Source organism: Leptodactylus fuscus, chromosome 5 (genome assembly GCF_031893055.1).
Source record: "Leptodactylus fuscus isolate aLepFus1 chromosome 5, aLepFus1.hap2, whole genome shotgun sequence".
NCBI classification, from domain to species: domain Eukaryota; kingdom Metazoa; phylum Chordata; class Amphibia; order Anura; family Leptodactylidae; genus Leptodactylus; species Leptodactylus fuscus.
In genome coordinates this window covers 171,022,510-171,044,605 of record NC_134269.1, presented here as the reverse complement: position 1 = coordinate 171,044,605, position 22,096 = coordinate 171,022,510, and the positions used below count along the sequence as shown (strand labels likewise).

Here is a 22,096-nt window from a genome sequence, read left to right as displayed (position 1 = left end):
AATATATTCTTTGAATTCCCAGTCAGAAACTGGCACTGTATACCAGTAGTAAAAATTGTGGGTGCACGTAACCCCAATATATTCTTTGAATTCCCAGTCAGACAATGGCACTATATACCAGTAGCAAGAAATGAGGGTATTTATAACCCCAATATATTCTTTGAATTCCCAGTCAGACAATGGCACTGTATACCAGTAGTAAAAATTGTGGGTGCACGTAACCCCAATATATTCTTTGAATTCCCAGTCAGAAACTGGCACTATATGGCAGTAGCAAGAAATGAGGGTATTTATAACCCCAATATATTCTTTGAATTCCCAGTCAGACAATGGCACTGTATACCAGTAGTAAAAATTGTGGGTGCACGTAACCCCAATATATTCTTTGAATTACCAGTCAGAAACTGGCACTATATACCAGTAGCAAGAAATGAGGGTATTTATAACCCCAATATATTCTTTGAATTACCAGTCAGAAACTGGCACTGTATACCAGTAGTAAAAATTGTGGGTGCACGTAACCCCAATATATTTTTTGAATTCCCAGTCAGACAATGGCACTATATGGCAGTAGCAAAAATAGTGGGTGTATATAGCCCCAATTCTATTGCTAGGGGACTTGCAGGGTATTTCTGGGGTGAAGGTGGGGGGGCACACCGTTGGAACGGGTATCGGGGGTATATATCGGGTATACGGGAATACTCTGACAGTGTATTCCATTCAGGATCCTGGGAAAGCTGGGTTGCGGCGATTGAGCCCGTCAGTGCCACGTTACACTGACAAGCTTCTCCCTGGAATTTAGCTCTTACAAGAGCTGTTGTGGTTGTCTTCTCCTTCCTATCCTAGCCTGTCCCTGCCTACCCAGAATCTAAGCCCTAGCTAGCTGGACGGAAACCTCCGTCCTCGGTGAATTGCAAGCTCAGAATGACGCGAACCTGGGCGGCGCTGTTCTTTTAAATTAGAGGTCACATGTTTTCGGCAGCCAATGGGTTTTGCCTACTTTTCTCAACGTCACCGGTGTCGTAGTTCCTGTCCCACCTACCCTGCGCTGTTATTGGAGCAAAAAAGGCGCCAGGGAAGGTGGGAGGGGAATCGAGTAATGGCGCACTTTACCACGCGGTGTTCGATTCGATTCGAACATGCCGAACAGCCTAATATCCGATCGAACATGAGTTCGATAGAACACTGTTCGCTCATCTCTACTGCTGATGCATCCGGTGCTTGGTGTAAAGACTCCACCCCATGCGTATGGTGTAACCATATTGGTAAATTCCTCCACATTGCATGTACTGATGCAAGAATATAGATTGGGGGTGTTATAAGGCAAGAGAACCTATAGATGGCAGCTCTACGGATTTCTATATGCACCTGGCTTCCCTGGAGGTCCAGGCTACATGGAAGGAAAAGGTCAGCTACATTGTTGTTATAATGTAACACAAGTGTTCTATCATCTAGAGGCTGAATAACCTTCAGGACCCAATACTGAGAATTTGCCATAATTTCATTTAACATAGACAATTCTTTCTTACTACAATTGTTATCAGCGTAGGTCAGGGGAAAGATCTGAGCTGAAGATACTTGTGGCAAGTTGTCCATGCATTTTTTTTAAATCTCCCTTTATTGGCCTCACTACTTCAAGTATTACTAGCCATACAATGCTGAGTGTCCAGTGTTATAGGGTATAAATGGTACACATCAGAAGGTAGCCAAACAACATAGCTGGAGCTGTACAGGGACCTAAAACAAGACGCATTACATAAGAGGAGTTACTCTGAGTTGACTAGACATTTGTAAGGTATCAAAAGGGCAGTGGATGGGTTTTACGACATCCTGGCAAATTTCTGAAGATACTTCCTATGAGGGGATGGTTGTATTGATCAACGATTTCCTCTGTAATATGGATGGAAGACGATCCACCAAGCAAATGAAGGCTATTGCCTTTCTTGCCTTAAAATGCGATTCCTGGAGGAAAACGCTATGAGGTGGCCATTGCTCATTTGGCAATAAACAGGCCAGTGTCCAAAAGAGCTTATTTTTTGTAAAAACAAAAAAACAAACAAAAAAAAATCCTTAACATAATTGCAAGCCCATAAAAAGGAATAAATACATAATAAATAAATAATTAAAAACACTGAAATATTCATTGAATATCATTTTTAGTAGAGGGCAGGCTTAGATATACCAGTCAGTCATCATTTGTGGCATAACCCCAGGGATCCCAGGAGCGAGACAACCTGAAGATATGGCTTCCGACTGCCACATTGTATATGGAGACTAGTGGCTTGACTAGTGCCTTGACTTGATCAACTACTACAATTTCTTGTGATTTGAACATCCCAGTGTTGAATAAACCAAAAAGGTTACATAGTATGCCTGAAAAAGGCATCCAAGTCTTTTTTGAAACTGCCGTTGCGACCAGTTCCTAGGGGAGGTTACTCCACAGATACCAGTGAAGTCTAGTCACCTCTGGAAAGACAATTTTTTACTCTAAAAAGAGGGAGTGTCCCCTTTTAACCATATTTTTTGTATGGGCAGTTTATACGTTCATAGAAAACATGTAATTCAACATCTTCTACAAAGACTTAATTCCTTGAATCGCTCCTCATTACTGAAGTCCTCCATGCCCCTTTTCAGCACTTTTTGCAACTCCAGGGCATCCTTTCTACAAACTGGTACCCAGAACTGAACTACATATTAGAAATGAGGCTACACCAACACTTTATAAAAGGGTACCCATTACATACCTGTCCACAAGTCCCTGTCGTGTGGTGTACGGTAGATATAAAATGTTCATGATTTGTAAAATGAACCTAGAAATGTGTTCTTTCTTACTCTTTTGTCAGATGAACATGTCCAGTTATATGTGTCACAAGAGAAACAACTTTTCTAATAAATATGATTTTGCAATTTTGTATTGCAGTGATATGTTACATGTGTATATGTGGATATTTTGCGACTGCTCTATCTCCAGACGTACTTATATAAAGGCTTTTTGCCAATTGCGATAGCAAGTCACGCTATATCTCTCTATGGGACTGCCAGAGATACTGTAGCTGGGCACTGGACTAGGCAATCTGCAACAGTCCCATACAATGAACGGAACAGCAATGTGTCCACAGTACTTGCCATTCCATTTACATGGGTGAGATGGGGCTCTGTTCTCAAGAGGGTTTCCGTACTCAAATCCCTACCTACCACAAAGTTATGACCTATCCTGTAGGTAGGTCATAATTTGTTATGATGGCACAACCCCATATATCAGTATTAAGGTCTTAAACTAAGGCCATTATTTCTTTCACTCTAGTCCATCAAATTTTCAAGTTGCTTTACAATTCCTTATCACAAGAAACTGCGGCATGTACTGCACTTCCTTTCTGGCCATCGGCTACAGCTATACTATACAGGCTCTCCCAGCCCCCTGCATAAATCACTGTCCATATGGAGGGCTCTCTCCATTTTAGCTACTTACATCTGCCTTTCAAACAGAGATTGGATAAGATCATGGAAAGGCAACTGCACAACTCCTCAATTCCTTTCACATAGAGGAAACTAAATCTGAATTTGGTTTTCAAGGGGATTTCAGATCTTGATGAACTAATCTTAGAACATCAAACAATGGGGGTTCCCATATCTGGCAACCACACAGATCAGCTGCCACTAGCACCAGAACGAACACAGAGAACAAACCTACTAAGCAATGGATACTGGACTGCCATTGCCAGGAAGAAGGAAACTTCCCCATAGGTGGTTCAATTACAGCAAATCACAGAAAGAGATGAATAACCTTCCTATAAAACAATGCCTGCCTATCACTGAATGTTACTGTGTATATACTGTATATTACTGTGAAAAAAAAATATTGTAGGCTGATGTAGTGTTACTGGGATATCATAATTCACATAGATGTTTCAGCCAAATATGGGATATTTGAGCATAATATCTTCCCCAAAATATATATACTTTAATCCCCCATACCCAACACAATACCTACCACATGTGTCATAATATAGTTAGCCTTACGAGAAGTATATAATGGCTATATCAAATACACCATGAGTCCATTAGTTAAAGAGAACTTTTCACAACCTCCATCAACTCCAGTTCTTAGAATCAATTAAATTAAGTCCTTCTCCACTGATTCCAGCACAATTCTAATTTTTTTTTTTTTTTTTTTTTTTTTAACTAGCCCCCTCCATTCCAGAGCAACAAGCACAGTTGGTTTTGGTGCCTGATGTGCCATTAACCTCTGTAATATCAGAAGGGCAGTGTTAGGCAGGGGGTGTGATCCAGGCCACCAATCAGAGTTTGGTAGCATCAGGTAGGAGCAGACAAGGCGTGTGAGTCTGAGTTCTGACATCGCTCTCCTGACAGTACAGAGACTAAATAGTGCATCAGGCACCAAATCTAACAGCATTGATTGTTCAGAAATGGAAGGAGCTTGTGAAAATAAAAATCCAACTGTGCCAGATGGTGGTGGTGAAAGATCCTCTTTAAAGGCACTGTTGAATCAAAAAAAAAAAAACCAAAACAATCCATAATACTCATCTGTCTTGCAGACACGTAAACCTGCAATTAGTCACAAAGAGGTTAATAACATGAAGGCGCTGATGATGTTGCCTATCCATTGTGATAATAGAGGGCAGTCATATTCTCAGCCATGTAGGCAAAGGGTCCATGTGTGAGTGGAAGTGGAAGTAGTATTATTTATGACTACCGGTATTTTATTGTAACTATTAAAGGTTATGTTTTCTGGGAAGGTGGATTATCTCAATCAGAGAACAAACCTAGAAGCATAGCTTTGTTCTCTGTGGGAGTTCTGTTCTTGGCGCCTATTCAAGTGAATGTTGTGGCTGCAAAGCTGTAGTACCAGACCACTACATAGAAACCTAGCTAGCACCATTCTCTTTGTTAGTTCCAGCAACAGTGGCTACCAAGAACAGGTTACCACGGAGTGCCGGGTGACACCCACCGATCTGATAAGGATAAGAATAGTTCATGAATATCTGTTCATGCAGAAACCAATCTAAGGCATTCCTCTACTCTCCTAAGAAAGAAATGAATTAGAGATGAGCGAACACTAAAATGTTCGAGGTTCGAAATTCGATTCGAACAGCCGCTCACTGTTCGAGTGTTCGAATGGGTTTCGAACCCCATTATAGTCTATGGGGAACATAAACTCGTTAAGGGGGAAACCCAAATTCGTGTCTGGAGGGTCACCAAGTCCACTATGACACCCCAGGAAATGATACCAACACCCTGGAATGACACTGGGACAGCAGGGGAAGCATGTCTGGGGGCATAAAAGTCACTTTATTTCATGGAAATCCCTGTCAGTTTGCGATTTTCGCAAGCTAACTTTTCCCCATAGAAATGCATTGGCCAGTGCTGATTGGCCAGAGTACGGAACTCGACCAATCAGCGCTGGCTCTGCTGGAGGAGGCGGAGTCTAAGATCGCTCCACACCAGTCTCCATTCAGGTCCGACCTTAGACTCCGCCTCCTCCGGCAGAGTCAGCGCTGATTGGCCGAAGGCTGGCCAATGCATTCCTATGCGAATGCAGACTTAGCAGTGCTGAGTCAGTTTTGCTCAACTACACATCTGATGCACACTCGGCACTGCTACATCAGATGTAGCAATCTGATGTAGCAGAGCCGAGGGTGCACTAGAACCCCTGTGCAAACTCAGTTCACGCTAATAGAATGCATTGGCCAGCGCTGATTGGCCAATGCATTCTATTAGCCCGATGAAGTAGAGCTGAATGTGTGTGCTAAGCACACACATTCAGCACTGCTTCATCAAGCCAATACAATGCATTAGCCAGTGCTGATTGGCCAGAGTACGGAATTCGGCCAATCAGCGCTGGCCAATGCATTCTATTAGCCCGATGAAGTAGAGCTGAATGTGTGTGCTAAGCACACACATTCAGCACTGCTTCATCAAGCCAATACAATGCATTAGCCAGTGCTGATTGGCCAGAGTACGGAATTCGGCCAATCAGCGCTGGCTCTGCTGGAGGAGGCGGAGTCTAAGGTCGGACCTGAATGGAGACTGGTGTGGAGCGATCTTAGACTCCGCCTCCTCCAGCAGAGCCAGCGCTGATTGGCCGAATTCCGTACTCTGGCCAATCAGCACTGGCTAATGCATTGTATTGGCGTGATGAAGCAGTGCTGAATGTGTGTGCTTAGCACACACATTCAGCTCTACTTCATCGGGCTAATAGAATGCATTGGCCAGCGCTGATTGGCCGAATTCCGTACTCTGGCCAATCAGTGCTGGCCAATGCATTCTATTAGCTTGATGAAGCAGAGTGTGCACAAGGGTTCAAGCGCACCCTCGGCTCTGATGTAGCAGAGCCGAGGCTGCACAAGGGTTCAAGCGCACCCTCGGCTCTGATGTAGGAGAGCCGAGGGTGCACTTGAACCCTTGTGCAGCCTCGGCTCTGCTACATCAGAGCCGAGGGTGCGCTTGAACCCTTGTGCACACTCTGCTTCATCAAGCTAATAGAATGCATTGGCCAGCGCTGATTGGCCAATGTATTCTATTAGCCTGATGAAGTAGAGCTGAATGTGTGTGCTAAGCACACACATTCAGCTCTACTTCATCGGGCTAATAGAATGCATTGGCCAGCGCTGATTGGCCAGAGTACGGAACTCGACCAATCAGCGCTGGCTCTGCTGGAGGAGGCGGAGTCTAAGATCGCTCCACACCAGTCTCCATTCAGGTCCGACCTTAGACTCCGCCTCCTCCAGCAGAGCCAGCGCTGATTGGCCGAATTCCGTACTCTGGCCAATCAGCACTGGCTAATGCATTGTATTGGCGTGATGAAGCAGTGCTGAATGTGTGTGCTTAGCACACACATTCAGCTCTACTTCATCGGGCTAATAGAATGCATTGGCCAATCAGCGCTGGCCAATGCATTCTATTAGCGTGAACTGAGTTTGCACAGGGGTTCTAGTGCACCCTCGGCTCTGCTACATCAGATTGCTACATCTGATGTAGCAGTGCCGAGTGTGCATCAGATGTGTAGTTGAGCAAAACTGACTCAGCACTGCTAAGTCTCTGCATTCGCATAGGAATGCATTGGCCAGCCTTCGGCCAATCAGCGCTGGCTCTGCCGGAGGAGGCGGAGTCTAAGGTCGGACTTGAATGGAGACTGGTGTGGAGCGATCTTAGACTCCGCCTCCTCCAGCAGAGCCAGCGCTGATTGGTCGAGTTCCGTACTCTGGCCAATCAGCGCTGGCCAATGCATTCTATTAGCCCGATGAAGTAGAGCTGAATGTGTGTGCTTAGCACACACATTCAGCTCTACTTCATCAGGCTAATAGAATACATTGGCCAATCAGCGCTGGCCAATGCATTCTATTAGCTTGATGAAGCAGAGTGTGCACAAGGGTTCAAGCGCACCCTCGGCTCTGATGTAGCAGAGCTGAGGGTGCACAAGGGTTCAAGTGCACCCTCGGCTCTCCTACATCAGAGCCGAGGGTGCGCTTGAACCCTTGTGCAGCCTCGGCTCTGCTACATCAGAGCCGAGGGTGCGCTTGAACCCTTGTGCACACTCTGCTTCATCAAGCTAATAGAATGCATTGGCCAGCACTGATTGGCCAGAGTACGGAATTCGGCCAATCAGCGCTGGCCAATGCATCCCTATGGGAAAAAGTTTATCTCACAAAAATCACAATTACACACCCGATAGAGCCCCAAAAAGTTATTTTTAATAACATTCCCCCCTAAATAAAGGTTATCCCTAGCTATCCCTGCCTGTACAGCTATCCCTGTCTCATAGTCACAAAGTTCACATTCTCATATGACCCGGATTTGAAATCCACTATTCGTCTAAAATGGAGGTCACCTGATTTCGGCAGCCAATGACTTTTTCCAATTTTTTTCAATGCCCCCAGTGTCGTAGTTCCTGTCCCACCTCCCCTGCGCTGTTATTGGTGCAAAAAAGGCGCCAGGGAAGGTGGGAGGGGAATCGAATTTTGGCGCACTTTACCACGTGGTGTTCGATTCGATTCGAACATGGCGAACACCCTGATATCCGATCGAACATGTGTTCGATAGAACACTGTTCGCTCATCTCTAAAATGAATGAATCTCAAAAAAAAAAAAAAAAAAAAAAAAAATTCTGTGATGCCAATACAGCTCCAAAGAATCTCCAGGAATTGCCATGCTGACACTACTCCAAAATCTTATTTACCCTAAGAGCACTTGGGAAATCAATTGAAAGGGACAGTAGATGATTCCACATTTCCCATTCCATCTAGCAGGAAGGCCTTGTTTATTTGTGCAGAGTCTACTTCTCTTTTGTCAATGCTGGTTCTGCATTTTGATTAAAGTCTAAAGTTATTAAATTTCCCTCACTGTCTGACAATTCATCCATAAAAGTCAATGTTACTTTTCATTTTCAACTCTGATGAACTGCCTCAATTGAGCTCTGCCCGTCACTGAGCAGAAATGGACTCAAAGCTGCTGAACTCAGGAAGGTGACAAGGATAAAAAAAAAATAGAAAAAATAAATAAATCAATCAAAAATGTCAAGGGGGAGGTCAAACTGAACTCCCCTCAGCTGGACGGATCTTTTCTCATCACAGAACTGAGGAATAGAATGAAAGACCACCACCAAAAATAGCTACAATGACAACAAAAAAGCAAATGGAAGTGACTAACTTATACAAGGCCCTCAAGCTTATGTAATATAATATATGACACCCAACCACTTTTGTCAAACCTAATATTGTTCTAGGTCAAAGAACTACTGCTAGGGTTGATAATCGGGATTGGAAAAGATCGGATCCTGATCAAGCAAATGTAATGATCGTGATTGGCTGGAAAATGATTGGATTTTGAAATCTCAAGACTGGCTCAGCCCTAAAATTTACTTTTCCCATAGAGAAGCATTGACTAGAGGTTGAGCAATCGGGACCAGGAAGGATCGGATCCCGATCAGCAATCGAACAAATTTCACGATTGGCTGGAAAATGATCAGAAATCGGATTTTAAAATCGATCCTGAAATCTCAACCCTAACTACTACTATACACAATGTTTCAGAAACTAAACATATTACGCCAACCTGGATTTTTAGGGAAATATAGAGCCCCTGTTTACAGGTAAGGAGTGTAAACGGGAAACCCCAACAACATCATCTTCCTCTATGGAGGGGAGGGGAAGATATAGGTAAACTAATGCGAGTTGTGTAGTTACCTACTGTGATAAATGAGATTTCTTGCCCCAGAGAAGTTGCATATTTATTGATTCGGTAGTGGACATTTACTCTTCTCCCGCTATATTGTGCAGACTACAATAATACAAGTACAGGAACTTTGTAGTGATGAATAAGCCCTATATCCTCTAAGAAAAAAAAATGACTGCACACGCAGAAGCGCCAAGTACAGAAAACAAAGGCTGGAAAATTTATTTGCTTTGGGCCTCTACAAAAAGCTTTTTTCAATAAAAGACTGCATAAATGTGCAGAATGAGAGTTCACCGCCAATGTAATGTCGGCACTTTTACAAACATGAATTGGTTCCTTTTGTGTAGACTGTCTCCGTGTTTAGTTACATTGTGAGAAATTGTATACTGTAATAATAGTATTTTTGTTGGTGAAGTAGCGATTGCAAGGGCTTCTCCTCCAAGCTAATTACAATTCTCAGGTCACACACTGAGAAGGTTAAGGGCATTTGCTTGCATCCAATGCTTCACTGAACCATCTAATGTGTATTGTATAGTTGTATCCGTCCCTTTAACTTAATTAAAGGACACTTCCTTCTGCTGCCTGTCATGTTCTTCACATTATACAACACAAAGTAATGATCTTTACCTTCTAGTAGGAATGGGAACAATTATAAAAAATATAAAAGAACCAGCTGAGGAATAAAGACTACAAGTTTTACGGAACCTACAGGAGATTACGGTATGTTTGTGCCATCAACACAAATGGCAATAACCCAATATACATTTTCATTATTAAAAAAAGATTTCCTCAAAGGAATATCATTATCTGCGTGTACTCCCAGTGTTCACAATCTATAGGTCCGTGCACATTATTCTAGTGAGTAGAATACAGTACAGCTTCTGCTGAATTCTCCGTAAAAGAGGAATGGATATCGTTTAGGCTGGACATAGGCTCTCCCTTCAACTTCTTGGACAGGAAGCCCAACTTGGACAGCAGCATTTCTTATAATAAAAGGTAGGCATGATATAAATTCCATGTTGCTCCATTCTGAACAGTCAATCTGGTCCTGGTCCCCAATAAAGAGGAGAGCAGCACAGAGAGGTGACGTGTTTTTCTAATAGGACTGGTTATAAGAACCTCCCTGCAGAAGTGGCACCCCGTGAGTCCTCCTAAAAATTCCTTCAATCTATACCAACAGTTACTAGTATACAAAGGTTATATACTGTATATGGTATGTAAACACACATTACATTTTCATTACACTATAACTTACACTTTGAATGCTTGTCACATAATGCAGAAGAACGCATGTCACACAGTCGTATCGTGCCTTTACTGCTGCTATATACAAATGTGTTACAATGATGCGGATGGAATTCAGCGGCTGTTATGACTTCTGTGAGCTCTTCCATGTTGGTTGGTTTAATGTCCACAATGTCTGGTTGGTTGCAAGTTAAGGATATACATATCTTAATAATCGTGAAGACAAAAATATAGGTTGTATATATTACAAATATTTTAAAAACACAAACAAAAAACCTAAAAGGTGACCAAAAGATCAAATGATGTCTTTCAGCGATAGTTATTGGAAACTACAATGATGTATCTAGACATGCTGTAGCTTTAATCTCATTCACTGGCCCAGTGCCATATGCACTGCATAATATTTGGGGAATAGAAGGAGGCATTTTCTTAATTTACACAGAATCTTACAAAAACCTTCAGTTCATTGCACCCTTAGGGGCTACACTGCTGATACACAGTTCGAATTTTTTCTCCACCCCCTCCATTCTCCAGCAATCAATGCAGTTTGTTTGGTGCCTGATAAGCTAATAAGCCTCTCTGTCAGGTGGGCAGTGTCAGGCAGGAGCAGACAAGGCTTAGAATTCTAGAACTCATGCACCATTGTCTTCTCCTCCCTGAGACCACTCACTTGACAGAATAGCTGATTGCGATATCATGTAAAGTGAAGTGCACAAATTCCACTATGGTGGGAGAGAGAGGATATATTCTGACTGTGCTGGAATCAGCAGTGTGTGAGGCCCATTTAAGCAGTAATGGAGTTGGTGGAAGAGGTGAAGGTCCTCTTTAAGAATAACTCGCCATAGTCAAAAGGATACTGAAACTTCGATTTGTTATTTCTAGGTTCCACAGGTTTATTCGTAGGTCATCCGCTGACATGTATGTTTCATAGTCACTGTTCACAGATATTGAGTTAATGTGATATGTGTGTGCATTAGAAAACACTCTTCTTGGGGTGGCCTCCACCATCAGATCCATGGGCCTTAATACCGGGACCTGAAATTACAATTAAAAAAAAAAATCTGATTAATAATGGTTACCATTTCACATTTTGCATATATACAGTATATGGGAAAGGTTAACATATGGACCAAACATTGCAATGAAATAAAGAGATTGACTGAATTTTCCTCTTGGGAGTACTGCCGCTTTGGCATATCCCCTCCAGAAATAGAAAAACAAACCTCCCAAAGGTTGTATACACTCTTGTGCTGTCTTGGACTAATATATATACACACACAGATATTCAGTAGATGCCACTCCACTTATTCAGGCTAAGGCCTGGTTCACATCTGCGTTCGGTAATCCATTCAGCAAGTCTGCATGGGGACCCCATCTTTTAACCCAACCAGTTATAAGATACACCCCAAAATCCCAAGCATCCTCCATTCATCCAACCTTGCATTTCTACACCAGTCATAGGAGAAAACACTCAGTAAATAAGGCGGCATTACGTTCTAACTATGTGATTCACTCATTTATATACTATCAGATATGGTCTCCACTGTGCTAGCTCCCTGATAAAAGATCCCCCCCGCCCCATAATAATGATCTAATAATGGTGCCTTTCATACATGAAGCTTCCTTCCCAATCCCTCCTCCAGCCCATTGTAATGGCTCTTGGAATAATCTACATCCTGAGGCTCTGTCCTGGCCAGATGTGAAGTGTTGAGGAATGTGATACTACAGAACGCTATAAAAGACAGAGGAGAATCATTCAGCTGAGGAAATGCATGCATAGAAACAGCACATTTGATTTTATTAGGGTGCTTGTGTGCTCTCTATGTAATGCATCTTCACAGAGTGCAATGAGCCATTCCACCGCTATCACAAAGGCCATACAGCAGCATGTACGTCTGGAGTTTATTACAGTCAGCACCACAAACCGTATAAAATAAAATCACACCAAATTAAATCTGGCACATTTATTTATGGAACAAACAGTTCTATCTAATACATAGCAAACAGCTTTATTAGAGGCTATTAGATATGAAGCACATGAATCTAGTGGACATTTATGTAAACACATGACATATCAGATGTATCCTTGTGTTACTATTACAGCATGACGGAACGCCCTGCTTACAGTATACTGGGGAACTATGGCTACGGCTATTCCCTTAAAGTGAACCTGTCTTACCTAAAACAGCAAGTTAGAGTAAGAGGGGCTCAGCATTGCACTGTTCACCACATTCTGTAAGTCTCGCCATAAGGATGAGGACTTATGAGCAGTCATTTCCATCTAGACACCGATTTGCCAACATGGGAATAAAACTTTAAGTCAATCACTGGAGTTTAGACTGCAGCAGGAAATTTTACCAGTGTGCAATAGAGTAAAGTTTACATTTTCAAACACCATTAAAAAATATAAAACAAATAAAAATTATATATAAAAGCCTAATAATTCAGCTGACTAAATTCAGAATCTCTATTTATAAACAGTCAGACTGCCTACACGACAGCACACGGAGACCATGGCCAGAGAAAAGTTACCGCACACTTGGCTAGTATATCCTAATTTGCAACAACAGGAAAAGGGCTTATATACATGGACCAACATGTCCAGGGACGATTATCTAGAGCAGAGTGTGAAGCCCCAGCAGGAGAATAAATTCCATTTTCAGCTACCGTATATACTCGAGTATAAGCCGAATTTTTCAGCAGTTTTTGTGCTGAAAAAGCCCCCCTCGGCTTATACTCAAGTCAAGCAAAAAAATAAAATTAAATATATATATATATATATATATATATATATATATATATATATATATATATATTTATATTTTATTTATTTATTTATTTATTTTTTGGGGGGGGGGGAATCTATGACCAGCCGCAATAGCAATGTATAGAATCTCCCATAGAATAGTGGGAAAAAAAAAAGCAGCTTTAAAAACAATATAATAAAAAAAAATTAAAGTTCTAAATCACTCCTTTCCCTAGAATACATAGAAAAGTAGAAAATTACTGTGAAACACATAGACATTAGGTATTCCTGTGTCTGACAGTGCCCCGTCTACTGAATATAGGGGATCTGCAGTGCTCCTGTTCCGTCGGGAAGGGGTTAATAGGAGCACTGCAGATACCCTATATTCAGCCAGGCTGAATTCCAAGTGGGGGGAAAAAAAAAACTCAGTCCTCAAGTTCAGGAGAGGGGCAGACAGACAACCAAAACACCCCCTCCTTCCCCAGCACCCAAAAACTCCGACCATTTTAATTTTTGAAATTTTCCAGTAGCTGCTGCAAGACACTATCAGATACTGATTTTCCAGTCCTCAAATCCCCTTTAAACAAGGCCCATTACATTGTAGGAGTTCAGCTAAGCTGATAAAAGTGTGCATGTAAGGAGTAACCAAGCCCCATACTCGCCCCGACAAAGTGACATTAGTAGGCCTTCTGTCTACTGACTTACACCAGCAAGTTATAAAAATTACTTACCAATCCCAGATCCGGCCCAGGGACTCCTGCACTTCACAACCCAGATGTCACCTGAAGTTGTTCAGTACATAATATGTAGCAAGAGACCGGAGTTGTTCAGCTTTGGGACATAAGGTGCGGTGCAGCAGAAGAGGTTGTGGGCAGGAGCAGGGATAAGTACGCAAATATAGGCCGTTACGTGCAAGAGAAATCCAGTAAATAATGACCTATTAATGGAAGTAGTTTCACCCATGATCTATATAGCAGAAGGTGCAGGATATTGCAGGTTTGTACAATAAAGTGAATGAGATGAAGCTGCAATACCCTGCAACATGTCTAGTAAGATGTTTATTTAGCTGGGTCTAGGTAAGCACAGAGCTTGGTTTGAAAGGCACCCAGTGGGTGAGCCAAGAATCAGAGCCCTACCTATTGGATAAGAATGGCCTATCATAACATTAGACCATGAATATTCTGAACTCTCTTTCAAATGGCATTGAAATCTGAACATACGTTTTCATCTGTATACCAGTGTGTATTGCGGCTGGCAGTGACACAATGTGAGCAGTGATACAATAAGCCTTGTTTTTTCCAGGTCAGCCATTAAAGCTGCATGCTGGGAGCACATCCAGCAGGATAGTAGAAATGGGGTTTTATTCTGCGGTCAATGCTTTGCACAAGTGTGCATCATGTTGTGAATTTTAAACAAAGACCATAATGTCACCAGGATCCACATTTGCATTAAAAAAAACAGGCATCCTCAATATCTGTGACCGAAAAGAGAAAAGAAAAAATAGCCACAAATTTATTCTGAATGCTGAATACGTGCAATGTGTATGGAATCCCATTACTGCATAGAAGGACAAAATCCTAGGTGTGTAGTAATAGTACCTTAGGGATGCAACACAGTATAAATCACCCCATACTATAAGTCCCTGATCCTATCTAAGATTTATTTACATAAAACTGTGAAAACCTCTTTAAGGCTAAGGCCACACATTGCGGGAACGCAGCTTTTTTTTGTTGCAGATTTTATTGCTTTTTTTGAGCCAAAGCACAGATGTCTATGGAGAACCAACAGGAACTTTATTTTTATTTTTTTCAGCATCCGATATCGGTCACTGCATCCAGTTGACAACAAATGAAGGCAAACTCAGGATGAAATTTAGAGCAGATTTTCAGGCCGTCTGCCTCAAAAGCAACATCAAGTTCCTTCATGTGGACAATCCTAAAAGGGCATTTATCATCACATGCGCAATATTTCTTTCGTGCCTACAGCAAAGAAGCAATGAAGCAAAGAAGAAGAGCAGGAGTGATCTACAGGCATGAAGGGGGCGGTGATGAAAGGTCCAGTAGAATGACGCGGGCGTGCTCAGAGCACAGGGGTAACGTCAGATAGAATCCCTCAGTGTTTAAGATCAGATACAGCTGAAGGCTATTAAATACTAAATGTGCTATAAGCTGTACGTACTTGAAAACTGGGTTTCTGCTGCATCCTTGTATAACTGGGGCGCAAGTGCCTTTGCAATGTGTATAGCAAGCCTGTGGCAGCCTATTTATATGCAACTTCTAAAGTAAAAACATGGGACCATCCCAGGCACATTTTCCGATTTCCTGGTGATGTTCCATTTCTGGAAATGGAACGTCACCAATACTCCCTCACCAACACCCTAGACAACCTCATACTTCAGGGCCTCTTGTTCAACTGGGTACAAAGCATCACTTTGAGGGGAGCTGGTGCAAATGCTGGCAGACGTGAATAGGAGAAGCAATGGGCCTCCTATGCGGCTTTATTGCACAGACATGGGCAGAAGTCAAGCGAAGAGGAGACAGCGGCAAAGAAGAAAGTGATCTCCAGGACAAGAAGACAGGTCAGTATGATGGGGTGGGGGACTGAGTTGGTTAGGAAGGTAGGGCTAGTAGTCCACAGCCTAGCTAGGGAAACTGAGGGGTTGTGAGAGAGGGTTGGGGATGGAGTTTGGGGGGGGGGGGATCTGAGTGAATGCATCATGGTAGTGTAGGCTAAGACAGCAGGAAGCCACCCGTGTAAAGAAATGCAGATGATGTCAGGAGGTCCCAGAGAAACCTAGAAGTCACTCTAAACACTGCTAAAGGTATTTGGGTGCACTTATTAACCCGTTCATACCACAAAGACTTTTTTTTAAATTTTGCCCGGAAAACCTGTTTAGGCTTTCTGAATCCACATTACCTAAAGTAAACTACCATGTCCATAGATTCAACCTGATACGATACCTATCATAAGGCGCACACACACATACACAAAACCCAAAAAAAACGTTGGATCCCCATGGATATGAAAAGGCAATATGATCTAGATATACATGGATGTGTCCAAGGAAGGCAAAACAGACTACATGTGACCACATGGAAGGAGCCAAAACTAAAATCACCCCCTTGAATACAGATTAAATTTGCATTTAAATTTTCTTGGCATTAAAGGGAAACAAACAGTCAGCATGATGTAGCCATTACAATCATAAACAGTTCTTCGCAGGGTATCTCATTCATCTCTTCCCTGATGCAGTCACTCTCTACACCCCACCCCCTCTGTTGTAATTTTATGTCCTGTAACAACCCCCACTCTTCAGATGTCACCACAATGTACTGAGGAATTCCCGTGCAGTGATGCGCTGAAGCTGAGATGTAAAGATCGAGAGTCCTTAGTAGTTGATACCTTTTTAATGCCCAACAAAAAAATATGATAGAATGATGTTAGCCATTAAAAAAGTATCGACTACTAAGGACTAGAGATGAGTGAGTACTGTTCGGATCAGGCGATCTGAACAGCACGCTCGCATAGAAATGAATGGACGTAGCCGGAACGCGGGGAGGGGGGGGGGGGTTAAGCGGCCGGCTGCCGTCAAAGCGGAAGTACCAGGTGCATCCATTCATTTCTATGGAGCGTGCTGTTCGGATCAGCTGATCTGAACAGTACTCGCTCATCTCTACTAAAGACCCTCAATCTTTACATTTCATATCCACTGGCTAATACGGTACAAAGATAAATTTTTCTGAGCTGAAGCTGGGAATGATCTCCCCACTTCAATCCAGAGCTTCATTTTCTACAGTGTTTGGAGGCCAATGGCCCATTGCCTGACAAAGACTATGCCAACTATGTATTATACAGAGTCAGGCACAACCCCCCCTACTCCAATCTATCAAAGACAGGGCAACCGGGTCCTTACTTCTTCTTGAGTTTTTTAGTGTCATTTACAAGAAATACACTTGACTCTTGTAGGCACATGGTCATCAGCAGCTACAGAGGGAGCCCAGCTTGGCACGATATAGATTAATGCCAGTTGTTCGGTAGTAAGGAACAGCCAGGACCACCATCAGCAGTCCAACACTAGAACAAATCAAATGGCTCAGTATAAGAACAGCAGTCCCATGGCCCACACAGCGACTGCCAAGTCCTCACCGGGGCATCCGTTTAACACTTGTGGTGATCATTTTTCAGACACACAACAAATTTACCACATGAACCTTTATTTATATACATACATATTATATACACACACACATACACACACCAGGCACATGACAATGACACATACAATAAGACACGCGGTGAACGCAGTACGGTACTCCAAGTACAAAAATTAGTAGACAATTGTGAGAAGAGATTCGGCAGCAGTTGCCTACCCAAGGCTTCACCACCTTACAGGTCCATGCAAAGGATTTCCTTGGGCCATTATGATGACAAGAGAGGGGATAGGAAAGATCCATCTAAGTGGAAGGGGATGGAGAGCTTGACTTTGTGTTCGTTCTCCACCTCCTTGACTTCAAGAACCCAATTTACATACGAGATACCGTGTAATGTACCAATGAAGGTGTTAAGGGCTAACTCATGGTTCCCTTTAACCATTGTCCAGGACTGGACCAAAAAACGGAAGTTGTCATGACATGAGGCTACAAGGTTTCTAAGGTTGAATTTACATACAGATAAAGATACAGAAGCATTTGGGGCATAGGCAATCTACAGACACTTGGAGTATCCCTGAAGAAATCACAATCTTCCTTCATTCGGCCATTGTAGACCTTCTAGCGAAGATCAAGCCTGTCAGCTGAGAAATGACTTCACTCCACCACATTTCCAGCTGACTAAAAGTGCTTATTGAAAATCCCATGTCACAGCAGTCAGCTGAACGTCAGATCGACTCCCAGCCAAAACTGTAAATGTAAGCACATAGTTGACGGTATGTGATTTATGCTGATTTCCTAACAACCATTGAAAGGGATTTCATGCCCCCATTTCCTAGGACTACAACGGCGCTGTTAACCATGGCAACCGGCAGCTCAAAGGGAATTTTAATTTCAATGAAGCACTCAGCTTCCAGGCTCCAGATTTGGAACGTGCGGCCCATTCATACCAAATGTGAAATAGTTGACGTGAATAATGTATGGGCCATAGCCATCACAACAGAACAAACAAATATCAAAAGCTTACTTTAGCCTTTCAGGCCCGCGGACTGTATTAAATTCAGAAATCTAGCTTTGTATTCTCTTTCATGATTTTAGAAACAACATCCTGGGCTCTAACATACAATTCAAGCGCATGTTACAGTATTATATACCAGTCTCAGGTTTTTTTCTCCACTACTGTAGAATAAAACATTGCAAAAAACCCAAGACTCAGTCATCTGTTTCCATGCTCATAAAACCCGAAAAAAATGAAACAATTTGCATGATTAACAAGAATCCAAGTCTATGCAGATACTTGTAACAACTGAAAGTAATTATCCGTCGCTCACATTAAAGGGTATTAAAAGAGGATTTGTGGGATATTGTACGGAATAATTATACAGTTTAGTGCACAGCTAACACACTGAGCAAAGTATAGGAATCCAGGTAGTCGCCATTGTGGGTACTAAGCTCAGAGCCACCATTTCAATTAATATAATTGATGAATATTTAGTCAAAATTGAATAAAATATTTTATAACACTGTAGTAAATAAAAGGATAACTGCTTATAGTGTGGATTCAGTCCTAATGTTTAGCAGTTTAGAAGGTGAACCCACTATAAAGTCTCTGGTGATCAGTTGTTACGTTGCGGTCAGCCATATATACTGTATATCCTTTGCAGTGGCTGCAGCAGTCAAACTGTATTATTACGTAGCTTTTAAGTTACATCATGGCGGAGAGTCTGCGCCAGAACCGCCAGAGGTAGATTCTGGTAATGCTGACCCCTCTTATCTTATAGCTATGTGACCAGGTGACTTGGCATTTAGCAGGTGTTTATACATGGTTTGGTTTTTTTACATTTTTAACCGCATAATTTACAAAGAACAAAAAAAAAAAAAAAAAAAAAAAAAAAACAATTACAAATGCTACAGCTAAATGTGAAGTTGTGAATAACCTTCCATCCATGGTAGGTTTTTACCTGTAGGTGGACCATATCACACAAGTGGGAGATGGATTCAGCAGCCTAGCCAAACACCTAAGTGTAGAGGCCTCAGCAAATCGCTGCTCAAGTCAATGGGACCAAGCTGTAGCGCTATGCACAGCCACAATTATATTTACATCACTGCTCCTAAACAAGCAATGATGGGGGTTGGAGGGGTTGCTACATTAGAGACAGTTATCCACTATCCATAAGATAAGTGGATAAGAGTCACATGGCTGCAAGTCCAACTTCTGAATTCACCAGCGATCAGGAGAATGGGGAATGAAAGTCACCCTGAATCTTCTTTGTGAACGAAGGGCAATTGCACAGGTGTGACCGATGCGTCATTCACTGCCGTGGAACTGCCCCATAGAAGTGAATAGAGCGACAGTATAGCAATCAAAATAGAGATTCATTCACAGGGACGATACAGGGAGATCTCCATGAGCTGACACTTCTTTACTAACCCATCAATCCAGGCTAAGTGTCTGAACCCTTGAAAAGGTGACCAGCAGGGATGCAGAGACCCCAAAAAACATTTAATATTATCCTCAAAAATAGACCATAAAGTCGTAACCCCCCCCCCTTAGCCTAGTTCCTATAAGGCAGACAGTTAATTTATGTCCTTTATCTTTCCTCTAGTCTCAAATGTGTCTCCTTAAATGTGTCGTCAAAATTTTGGAAAAAATAAAAATAAAAAAAATTTGAGATGTGAATTGCCGCTTCTTGTGGGTTTCGCTAGGTTACAATATTAATGAAATTTGTATCATGAGAAATTGGAGTCACTTCACAAAATTCACAGAACCTGCCATCAGGAAAAGGTTTTCTAATGGCAGTATAAGTACCCGGTTATACTGAATGTTTATGTCACTGTTATTTCTATGCTTAGTTGAGTCCAGTGGGTGGTCCTAACAGTGACTGACAGCTATCTCTGTATGCACAGTCACTGATAGGAGGAGTAATAAGTCCAGTGGGCGGTCCTAAGTACAGAAACAACAGATAAATTAAGTTACGGTAGACTGAATCTTTTCTCTTAAAACTATCAACAATCTGCTCTGCCCCTCCTAGTCTAGAACAGATTGTATAGCATTTTCATGACGACAGGATCCCTTTAAGGTGGACACCTCTGTACATCAGACTATACTATACAGTGCTTGTTGTAAAGACCTCACTTAATACAGATTTCAGCTCTGAAGCCTGCAAAATTGTGAAAGTAGATTCTAGACTATAGTTAGATGGCAGTCAAAGATAAGATTTTGTGAAGTGACTTGATATGGAAGTCCACTTTAACGTTTCAAAGCACACTAAAAATGGACTATACAGAGAACTGAACTCATTTGTGAGCAGCCAGCCATTATTCTATGTCACTAAAGTCTCATTGTTCACGATATTCTCAAAAACCGTATTGATGCTAAGCCTGTTACTTACAACATGCAGGCAAGTATGAGACATTGCGGAGCAATTATATAGGGGTAACCAAGTTTAACTCCTCACATCAACAACATTAAGAAGCTGTCAAATAAAATAAGCCACTAACAAATTCAATTAGTCCTTATTTTCCAGAGGAAATCCAGCGATATCCGATTCCCCGTAATGGCTGTATTTAATTGGGACGTAAGGAACATATTTCAGAGCAGGCGAGCAGTTAGTGATCCCATCAGTGCGCCATTTAGCCCTTTCTTTTCTACTGCTCATTACCTTGAAAGCAGTAACAAGCTGTTTTATGGAGAATATATGCACAAATCCAATACATAGTTCCAAAAATAATCGTAATAAAGAAGAAAAACCTGACAGCTTTACTGTTAAAAACATCATCAAATTTTAGAGTATGGCAATGAAGATTTACACATTAGAAAATGCCATATTTCATAGACCACTTAGCTGATGTTTGTGACGGTGAACATTCAGCAACATGGCTTCTATGGCTATTGACTGGAAACATCTAGGCATTATGACTATGGCATAACTAATAGAGATGAGCGAGTAGTACTCGATCGAGTAGGTATTCGATCGAATACTACGGTATTCGAAATACTCATACTCGATCGAGTACCACTTGCTATTCGAATGTAAAAGTTCGATGCAGAACCAGCATTAATTGGCCGAATGCTATACAGTCGGCCAATCAACGCTGGTTCTTCTCCTACCTTTAGAAGTCTTCTCCGTGCAGCTTCCTCGCGGTGTCTTCCGGCTCTTCATTCACTCTGTCAGGCATCGGACCCTCACTCATGGACTTGGTAAGTATAATTTGGGCAGAGCCGACTGCGCATGTCTGCTTTTAGTGCGGACATGCACAGTCGGCTCTGCCCAGGCCCGACGCCTGGCAGAGTGAATGAAGAGCCGGAAGATGCTGCACGGAGAAGACTTCTCGGAGGATCCAGCCCGACCCTCACTCGTGGGCTTGGTAAGTGTAATTTGATCGAATGTTGCCTACCCCTGAAACGAGCATTTTCCCCTCATAGACTATAATAGGGTTCGATATTCGATTTGAGTAGTCGAATACTGAGGGGCTACTCGAAACGAATATCGAACTTTGAACATTTTACTGTTCGCTCATCTCTAATAACTAACCCTACATATACTTTCATATGTGAACTTGTATTTCCAAAGGACCCTGTGCATAAAAATCTAAATCTGCCTATGTCGTACAGGATTTGGGATCGATGAGCCTAGTACCAACTTTCTCAGCTCTGAAGCCATTTCAGTACCAGCCTCCCTATTGTCTTATGTCATTTACAGAACTGATGTTCTCCAGGGTCACGTGCTTTACGGACTCCTCAAGCATTTGTACAACCTGCATC

General features: G+C 42.2%; 1 protein-coding gene across 2 annotated transcripts in view; it reads right to left on the bottom strand.

The window, feature by feature from the left end:
• PPP2R2B (protein phosphatase 2 regulatory subunit Bbeta) overlaps positions 1-22,096 on the bottom strand; it is a 270,379-nt gene that overhangs the window by 14,047 nt on the left and 234,236 nt on the right. For both annotated transcript variants that reach the window (XM_075274753.1, XM_075274754.1), the window contains exons 5-6: positions 11,295-11,472; positions 10,448-10,612 (exon numbers count right to left, since the gene is read on the bottom strand). In XM_075274753.1, coding sequence (XP_075130854.1) covers positions 10,448-10,612; positions 11,295-11,472 — 343 coding nt within the window. The remainder of the gene's footprint in view (positions 1-10,447; positions 10,613-11,294; positions 11,473-22,096) is intronic.